Source organism: Sinocyclocheilus rhinocerous, unplaced genomic scaffold (assembly GCF_001515625.1).
Source record: "Sinocyclocheilus rhinocerous isolate Xijiao unplaced genomic scaffold, SAMN03320098_v1.1 scaffold2041, whole genome shotgun sequence".
NCBI classification, from domain to species: Eukaryota; Metazoa; Chordata; class Actinopteri; order Cypriniformes; family Cyprinidae; genus Sinocyclocheilus; species Sinocyclocheilus rhinocerous.
In genome coordinates this window covers 163,202-173,410 of record NW_015649795.1, presented here as the reverse complement: position 1 = coordinate 173,410, position 10,209 = coordinate 163,202, and the positions used below count along the sequence as shown (strand labels likewise).

Genomic DNA, 10,209 nt, shown 5'->3' with positions numbered 1-10,209 from the left:
GTAGATTTCATCCTAAAAGTGTACGTAGGCACAAAAGCTAGATTTTGCATACGCTCAAAAGTTTTCAGATTTATAAAACCATGCGTAAGCCAGAACCTGCGCAAAAATCTTTATAAATCCCAGTCAGGGGAAGATTGTGCGTACGTGCATCTCCACCCCGACTCTAGGCACTAGGCACAGCTTACAATGCCTAGTTTTACTATGCATAACCTTATCTGCGTATCATTTTCATGCATATTCCCATCCACGTGACACCATGTTTAACACCGTCAAAGATAAAAGACATTAAGGAAATATGAGATACGGACTATAAATGCCATTTGTGCCATACACATGCATTTTTATTGCTTAAAATCATCCAGTATCCTTATGTTTTAGAATAAATATATCAAAGTATTCCTAAAAAACTGTTCAAAATAGTTCTCAGAAAAATAATTTAGAATAGAGTTGATCTCATTCATTTCAACTGGCTCAATAATATTTCAATTGTTTAAAAAAATTCTAATTAAATTAAATGAATGCAGTTTTGCTGATAAGGTGAACATCTTTTAGTTATTTTTAGTGGAAAAATATAGGCCTATATTTATTGCAGTGTAAATACAATTATCTGACTCTGCGCGTCATTGACAAAGTATTTTAAAAAAGGAAACGTGCAAATCTTACCGTTTTCTTCAAGTTGTATCCTTCAAATACAGTGATATTTTTCATAATGTTGTGGAGATGTCTTCACACGACATCAACACTTTCGTGCAGCTGTGGTTGTACAGTAAGCTATTATCATTGGTCCTATTCAAACCGGACAATAAACCGTTCCACCGAATCCAGCAGTGTCTGCCACAATATCGCTAAAATTATCACTCGCTAAAAATATTTTCTCATAACATGGGATGTGCAGTTTACTTTAAAGATAAATTATTGTGCACCTATAGCACTCCTCGCTGTCATTAAAACATAACATACCAAAGGAAAAGTAATCAAGCGCATCCACTACAAATAGGCTAAATTCATTATCATTTTGGTTTAACTTCTGCGCAATGACTTTATGTAATTTCAGTGCTTATCTCCATTAATGAGAGTGGAATAATTAATGTAAATGTATATGATGAAATGAAAACAGTTTAAAATCATTGTTTACTTCATTACATTTCTTTCTCCAGGAAAAAATGTCTGTACGCATAGGTCACAGTTTGCGTGCAGGTGCGCAAATTTTCCCATCAAGTTTGTTTTTTATAAATCCCACCTTTTGCGTAGGAAGTGGGGTATGTCTCTTTCAGGGCAGGTTTTCTACGTACGCGACAGTTATAAATGAGGCCTCAGGCCCCTCAGAGGGTCAGCCCATTGCAGGGAACAGTGGTGAGACAGCATGTTGCCAATTGAAGATGATAAATGGCTAATTTCTTGCTCAGTCCACATTTAGGCCTACTACAACGAAAGGACATCATGAGCCACCCTCATTATCTTTTCCAGTACATTCTGTGACAGACCGCAATACTGGGTATTCAGGATTTTAGGTTTCATATTGTACATTCATGCAACATTTTCTGTCACTGTTTGACATTTATATTTTGCCAACTTCACAACTGGCCTTCCCAAAATACTCACCAAGGAGAACTTGCAGACTTGTGCATAAAGTTCCAGGACTTCTTTCTTGGTCACAGTTGAATCCATGCCATTGAACCACTTGAAACTCTCCAGATAAGCAGTAAGCCAATCAAACTGAAGTTCACAGCTAGGGTACAGGCTGGAGTCAACATTATTGATACCTCAAAATTCAAAGACAAATGATCTCTTAGTGTGTTAGATAGACAGTAGTAAAAGTCATATCTTTTAATGTTGGTTATCGTTACTTTTTATTTGTATTTGTACCTGCAAATTCATTGAAATGGTTTCCAATATCATATGCTTGGTAATTAAAATCTGCATATTCATAGTCAATGAATTTTACTGCGCCTACAATCAGGGGGAAAAAAGTTATTATGAGTCTATGGAAAACAGTACAAGACACAATGAAATAATCAAAATCATTCAGTATATAATTAGTTCCTCCAGGATTTCGTGGGGCTTTTTTTTTTTTTTTGAGACCTAAAATAACTGAATTTGCGGCAGCTTTTCTCAAAATTTGTGGCAATAATTACAGGATTTATTGTGTTGTTTTGCAGTGAGAAAAAAAATAGCACAGACAATATTGTTCTAACATTATTTCTTTTCTGACCTCAAGAACCATTGGGCTCTATAACTGTTAAAAAGAGAACACTTAAGAGAAACAAAAAGAGAAACTTAAGTGTTGTCTTCTTACCCTATAAAGCCTACTATATCATAATTTATACATGGATTTCTAAAGATTTTAAATTAATAACATGACCCACACTTTGGTGAAAAATCTCTAATACATCTCTAATACAATTATTAGCACTAATAATAGTAAAAAAAAAAATCATGTTAAATTGTACCAAATAATGATACAACAGGCATTTGAAGAACATTTATTTGTTCATCTTGCAATCATCTTTGTAGGCATACTGAATTGTATACTGTTATAAAAATCACATTAATTTAAATTTTTTGCAATATGAATAAAATTTTGGTCAGTTTGGGTCTCTGAATAAAAACTGGTGTATCAAGTATGACAGAAAAAAAAACATGGCTTTTTTCTCTCTTTTAAATTTTGTCTAAAAAAACAAACAAACAAAATCCCTGACTATTATTGAATTATTTCAAGCTTACGTGATTAATATAATATATTTTTTTAATTCCTTGTCCGTGTTGGTGTTGTTCAGAATATGTGATCCTCTTTAATGTGGCATATAGGCATTGATCTGGTTAATTGATTAATTGATCTGGGGTGCGTTTCCCACAAGCATCGTTAGCTAACTATGGTCGTAAGTTCCATTGAACTCTATTGGTAACGACAGAACTTGCGACCATAGTTGCTTTTGGGAAAAGCACCACTGGTTAATAGAAAAGATGTCATTCAGAGTGCACACGCTTCTGTACATGTGTGTGTTAGAGATAATGCGTGCTGTACAGTGGGAGCACATGCCATGCAGAAGCAACGGCGCAAACAGAAATTGTCATCACACAACAAGTCTATGCCCAAACTATGTGGGAAATCTGTGGCAATTTAGAAAAATTGCAAGTTCTTCCAAATTATGGTAAGTTTGTTTGATTTTGCATTTTTGCACTGATCGAAGAATCACAAAATCCTGGAGGGATTGTATAATGTATTATGGCTTCACATTTCATCAGTACAACTAAATGCACCAAAATATCTGCTATAAACATTAATTGAACACAATATGTTATGCACAAATTAAAGTGGCTTGAAATACAGTCATGAAATTCATGATATTGGTATGTAATCTTCCAGTTAATCACTTTGCACACAGCATGGCCGTATGTATTCTTTCAGCCATTGAGCTTGTGTGCTCCCTATATCTGTAACTTTTGCTCCAGTCTTTGCTGTAAGCCAGTAATCACTGCTGAGTCTTCTCTCTGAAACTCCTACTTCCTCCCCAGCACCACCTGTCTAGATCTAATTACAGTGGATTTATGAATCATCATGCCTGACAAGTTCACAGCAGAATGTCGATGCATATCTTAGCAGTAGCAAGTGCCTGTATTTGCTTTGTACAGCAGCAGTATAATTCCATGAGTTGTCATAACTGAAAAGTTATTATGCCTACACAATAGAATTAACCAGATTGTTTAGAATATTTTATGTTTCAGAATAGACGAATTTCAATTACATTCACATAGTAGAGGTCTGCAAGGCTGTAAGTTGGCAAATAATAAGAATTTGAAATCCCTCACCCAGCTAGCTGAGACCTCAGTGTGTGTGTATGTGTGTGTGAAAGAGAGAGAGAGAGAGAGAGTGAAAGAGAGAGAGAGCAAGAGAGACAGCATGTGGTTTTTGCAGGTTTTTGGTCTTGAGTCCAGTAGCAGACCTCTTTCATGTGGCCAAAACCTCAATTTACATCTAAAGACAGGCATAATTAAAACAAACTCAAACTCAACTATTCTAATAAATGTTAGTCACCTTCTTCTTGGTTATAGATGACATTTTTAGTCAGGAGGTCATTATGACATAGTACTACTGGGGAGTTGATGTGGGTAAGATGACTCTTCAGTTCCTCCATCTCTTTGATGATGATTTTTAGGCAAGGTGCCTCCACATGGGCACTGGATCTAAAGAACACAAGTGTGCAAAATAGTAATATTTTGGCAGAGCTGAATTGTATATTATTATTTTTGTCATCTCATAATTTGAAAGCAAATACATGAAAGCTGTCCAAAGAATTTATGAACCAGCAATGAATCTATGCAGTTTAGTTAGTCATACATTTGATGTTTTAAAGGTGGATTAAAGGGGTCATATGATGTTGCTAAAAAGAACATTATTTTGTGTATTTGGTGTAATGAAATGTGTTTACGCGGTTTAAGGTTCAAAAAACACATTATTTTCCACATACAGTACATTATTGTTTCTCCTCTATGCCCCGCCTTTCTGAAACGTGTCGATTTTTACAAAGCTCATCGTTCTGAAAAGCGAGGTGTGCTCTGATTGGCAAGCTATCCAGTGCGTTGTGATTGGCCGAATACCTCAAGCGTGTGACGGAAATGTTACACCCCTTACCATACTGTGATGCCCTGTCCGGCCGGAGCTACGAGACAAAAACATTAAAACCCATTGTAAACGAGGCATTTGTTGCATCCAGTGGGGACATAATTACGGATTATAATGACTTATACTGTCTTTTTACGCGTTGCGTTGCATAAACATATGCATACGCGTAAACATAAAACCATGTCTGCATTTGTGATCGGAGAAAACAACTCCACAAACAGCATCACCAGCTTCACACATTACTAACCAGTTTGACTTTATTTCTGGAGTATCTAAAACAGAAGTTCTTTATTGAGAATTAAGGTTTAGATTTTTTTTTTCAACTTACCGTTTTGGTGAATAGTGTTTGCTTTAGTTGCCTCTTGACCCTTGACTTGTTAAGCATAAGTTTCTCTTTGGCTGTTACGATAGTGTTTATAAAGCACATATGTAATGACAAGAAACTTATGATAAAGTCACTTCATGCATCTGAGTTTCAGTTTGCATTTTATCTAAATCTGTAGTGCCTTTATGGTTTTTTTGTTATTGCAGTTCTATGATATGAGACAATGTGAGAAAACTTAATAAACCATTTTCAGAAATATGGCTCATAAAGAGGTTTCAATTCTGGCCTGTCAGTAGTCAATAGATATGAAGAATCAGCTTGTGAATCTCAGCGATGGTGACTACATATTTTGATCATTTTGATATGTTTTTTGTATGTCACAAAACAAGGCAGTAAAAAGTCACAACAAAAATAAAAGCAAATAGTAAGAATAAAAGAAAATCCTAAAACAAGACATACTTACAGTCTGTGAGTCAGAACAGCCGGCATTGTAGTCTACTACCAGGATCAGGAAACAGTCTTTTTATTTTATTTTTTATTTAATTTTTAAGCAGAGGCTCTCTCTGTTATTTCTTTTGACATATTGCATGTTCAGACATTCATACAACAAAATATTCTGGGGGCCATGACATTTTTGTGAAACTTATCAAAAATGCTGGTGGTGGATGGCAAAATGAATGAATGAATGAACGAAGCATAATTTATTCATGTCGCAATGCATGCTGGGAGCCATGGATGAGCTATGATTGGTGCTCCCAGAATGCACTGCAACATGAATCTGTCTGATGATCGTCACCATTGTTGAGATTCATATGCTGATCCTTGATGTCTGTGTGTCTAAACAGAACAGACGTTCTAAACTGGTGTGCAAAGTATTTTTAAAAGCTCTTCGTAGTTCTATTAAGATGCAGTTGTGATCAACAATATAAACTAAATTACACATAACCACTGATGACATCAGTGAATCAGGCTATGGCATGACAACTATAACAGTATCAAACAACAGCCAATATAACCTGACCACATTGTCTGTTGGATTTTCTTGCCATAACAAATGCTTTTCATAAACACATTTACAGCAACCAGAGCATCACTAATGCTCAATCAGAACTTAATTAATCACATAATTATCTCATTAACTTCAGCACTTCAGCGACGTATGCTGATGCAAGAGCCATCCAATAATGAGCCGGCGTTCTGACGTAGAACACGGAAGCGCTGGACGTAAACAACGTATGAGAATACACCATCAGATTTGATCAAAAATATCTTAATTTGTGTTCTGAAGATGAACGAAGGTCTTAGGGGTGTGGAACGACATGAGGGTGAGTAATTAATGACAGAATTTTCATTTTTGGGTGAACTAACCCTTTAACCGTGCCCGAGTGCATTTGACCCCCAAAGCCCGGTTCGTTTGACTCATGTGATCTCTCCGTGCCGTTCGTTTAGCCGTCCCTGGCTCGGTTGGAAGAGATGGGCAAGAGCGCGGTTCAGTTGTGCTCGGGCGCGTTACACATGTAGTGTGAGTGCTAAACGCGCCAGAGAGTGGAACTTATGATACGTGCAGCATGATTGCGTTAACATTTCTGTGCAGCAAAAGTGATAGATCTGTAAAGCAATATATTGTGAGAGGGCCGTGTGTTACCGCGTCCCAATGACTCAAAATAATAAACCACAAAGTTAACAAAATGATGCACTCCACTGTGCTAAGCGAGAGCGCTTCTCTGCTGTCTTCACGAAAACTTATTATTTCCTACTTATGAAGTTGTGATTACGAGCACGTTGCATTCTTTTCTGTTTAAAAATAACAGTGAACAGTGGTTTGTGAATGTTGATGCTTAGCATAAATAATTTTAATAACTTAGGCCCACCCCAAATGCTCTCATTGGTTGAGACACGTGATGACGCCCATCCAAAGCCAGTACTGATTACCATCCCACCCCTCCTGTGACTCATGGTTTGTCTGTATATGTATTCAGAGCCAGTGAGCAACAGACTTTCAAAATAATATTTTTTTTTTTTTAACTGCGTTAATGTGTGATAAAATAATTGTCGGCGTTAATTAATTAATGTGTTAACACAATAATAATGTGTTAACTTGCCCAGCCCTAGAAATAAGTAAGTTTTATATGTTTTTTCTCACCATTTTTTTTATTTTTTTATTAATTAGCTCACAATACCAGTGATTGGTCCAGTAATCGGCCTGAACTGGTCAAAGCAGTTCACTCCAGTAACTCACTGACTTGATGCAGTTGGTGTTGGTCTTTGAAATATTTGATTGTTGGAGTGAGCAATAAACTACCAAAATAGCTGTGTTTGTGAACAACTTAGGGACCACAGACTTGACATGGCAGATATTTGTGCTGCAAAATCAACTGCAAAGAGGAAGGTTACAGAATTTGATCTATTCTCTGCTAATATCTCTGCTAATTTCATGAAGATGTTGACATAATATAAATAAGATAAGAATTATCTGTTATTTGGCTCCTAATTTTAAAAAGGTAATATTATGAAACAATAACAATTTTGCAATCCTGCTGAATTTACTTTTTAACATCAAAATTGAGATTAACCATGCACTCATCCATTCATTTTCCAAACCACTTATCCTATATAGAGTATTTGAAATTATGTTCTTTCAAATGTGAATACACCATTCAGTTATTTTCATTTAGTCTAGCATAGAGTTAGACATTGCAGAGTTTCTGATAATAGTGTTTCATAACTCTGATGTTCACTTACTTTTGCTGTTCAGCAGCATCAGAAGTCTGGACCAGATTAAGGAACTGGGACAATCTAGACCACAAAACGGGTGAACTGTTTCCAGTTTCTCCAGACTTTATGGAATGGATTTTCCCCATTTCTGTTGCAATCAATCTGCAGTCAATGAAAAGGCAATTTCAATTAAGCATATTGAAAAACTGAAATACTAATACTATTAATAATAATAATAATAATAAAAAAACATTAGCTTTCATTTAGCTAAAGTATTTTAGGTAGCCAAATCTGCCTTCACTCAGCCATGTTGCGGCATGAGAGCATTTATTAGCACACAATCATAAATATGAGAATTCGATTAAGAAATATACTCCTAGTGATCCAAAGTGTCAATGGGTTAATAATACTCCACAAGAAGCACTGTGAGTGCATGTGCCTTTCATGTGTATTTGTGTGTTTGCGTGTGTGCGGTAAAGGCTCAGACCTGTAAACAGATGGCTGTCTAAGCAGTGTGTCGTCCAGCACAACTCCTTTGACAAACTCATAGCAGATACCATTGGTAAAACTGCAGTACAGTTCCGGGCCACAGCCATGTTTGTGAAGCACCCGGAACATCTCCATCTCCTTATCTCGGTCCATAAAAAGCTCAGTCATCTGTCCATAAACCCTCACCAGTAAAATAGGGTCTTGCATCAGAGAGCCAACATAGCAGCCCATTAATTGGTTAGTGATGCCCTCAGTGAAAGCCTAGGATAATTAAAATAATAATTATAGCTGCAATTAAGGGGCCAAGCACAACAGAGGTAAAATAAACAGCTAAGGAGCTTTAATTACTCAGTAAAGACTAAGGTTCTCCAACACTGCTCCTGGAGAGCTACCCTCCTGCAGACTTAATGTTGCCTTCACATGCTATCGGCATTTTCGTGAATACGAGTTTCCTAATAGGAAATTGGAAGTGAACGGGCTCTCAAATCATATTTACTACTGGGAAACTTATAGATAATTTGATACCAGAGTTTTCGAGCTGAGCAGGCCATAAACTTTAAACTTGAGGGGACAACAACAACGATTGCTGATGTCAATGCTATTCTTTATTATTTTTTGCCACAACAACTACATCACTTTGTCTTGTTGCTAAAGTAGTGTATTTATAGGCTATATGACTTCATATGTGGGGAATAGGAAATTTGTAATAGCATGTGAAGGCAGCAAAAGTTCCAGCCCTGCTTCAACACACCTGTCAGTAATTAAGGAGCCTAGGACACCTTGATTAGCTGGTTCAGGTGTGCTTGATTAGGGTTGAAGCTGAACTCTGCAGTATGGTAGCTCTCCAGGAGCAGGGGTGGAGACCCCAGTTTAAGACATTTGTTGATACAGCATTTATTATAAAATTCAAAATGGCTGATGCCCAAAAAGGCAGACATAGGAAAATTAGGTATCTTTCAATTCGGTATGCATTCCAAATCTAATGACATCAATATTATGATTTTTGGCCAAACTGGTCAGAAGTTATAAGCAAAAAAAATTCGAATTTTGACCAGTAGGTGGCGTTGTGACTAAACTCATCATGTGCCCTCAGGTTATTCTTTTTATAACACATAAAACATAGCTTGAGCTATAGCCTCATGTCCATTTTTGCTCAGACGTTTTAAATTTGTTCATGTGCTTTATAAAAACGGTTTGGTATATCAAAACCTATTGATAACAGACTGCTCTGAAGATGATCTGAGGTAATTTTGGTTAAATTATTTTTGCAATGGTTGAGACAATTTTAATTCTGACAAACATACATCACTCACAAATTTTTCAGTACATGTTTTTTTTTATCTAGTAACAGCAAACAATGTTTTGTTTTAAGTGAACTTCTCAACACTTCAAGAACCAAAAAAAATTTAATTATTGTGTAAAAGTCTCAATTGCAATTTTCACTTTTCTTGCTTTTTGGCAGAAACCACATGCCTAAACCTGATAACTGTTTCTATCTTTATTGTCAGTTATTGCCCTCAATACTGTAATGATCATTAATAATGTATTATTATTATTTATTTATTTATTTATTTTTTGTGTGAGTGTGTTTGTATCCTGGGAAACAGCACATAATATTCCTATGGGCTACATAGACAAAAAGTTGATAACCGTTTATAGATTAGTTTATTGCTTTTTATGCATTACAAATCAAGACTTTTGATTAATTATCTTAGCAGTGTGAAAAGCAAAACTGTTATTCAAATTGCAAATAAGTTTCATACAGAAAGCAAGCAAAGAATGTTCCCCATCACTGAAGTGGTCAATGACTTTCAGTGTGAGTTCTGCACGTTAAATCTCCCATTATAATAACTGAAGCTGTCCACACTGCAAAACTAATATCTCACTTGCATCGTACCTGCACTTTGTTCACAATGATAGAATTCATGTGAGCAAAATTTCTTCTTTATCTGTGACTAATGTAAACGCCTCCGATCTCAAAAGTAATGTGTGTGATCGGTTGTGTTCAAAAAAAAAAAAAAAAAAACTAAAAAATAAATTTTTATATTTTGATAGA

General features: G+C 35.9%; 1 protein-coding gene across 1 annotated transcript in view; it reads right to left on the bottom strand.

Moving 5' to 3' along the window:
• The window catches only part of LOC107710985 (ethanolamine kinase 1-like), a 53,122-nt gene that overhangs the window by 20,516 nt on the left and 22,397 nt on the right, over window positions 1–10,209 (bottom strand). Inside the window, exons 2-6 of the mRNA XM_016515888.1 lie at window positions 8,152–8,414; window positions 7,692–7,826; window positions 4,037–4,185; window positions 1,867–1,950; window positions 1,603–1,763 (exon numbers count right to left, since the gene is read on the bottom strand). Of these exons, the coding sequence (XP_016371374.1) occupies window positions 1,603–1,763; window positions 1,867–1,950; window positions 4,037–4,185; window positions 7,692–7,826; window positions 8,152–8,414 (792 nt within the window). The remainder of the gene's footprint in view (window positions 1–1,602; window positions 1,764–1,866; window positions 1,951–4,036; window positions 4,186–7,691; window positions 7,827–8,151; window positions 8,415–10,209) is intronic.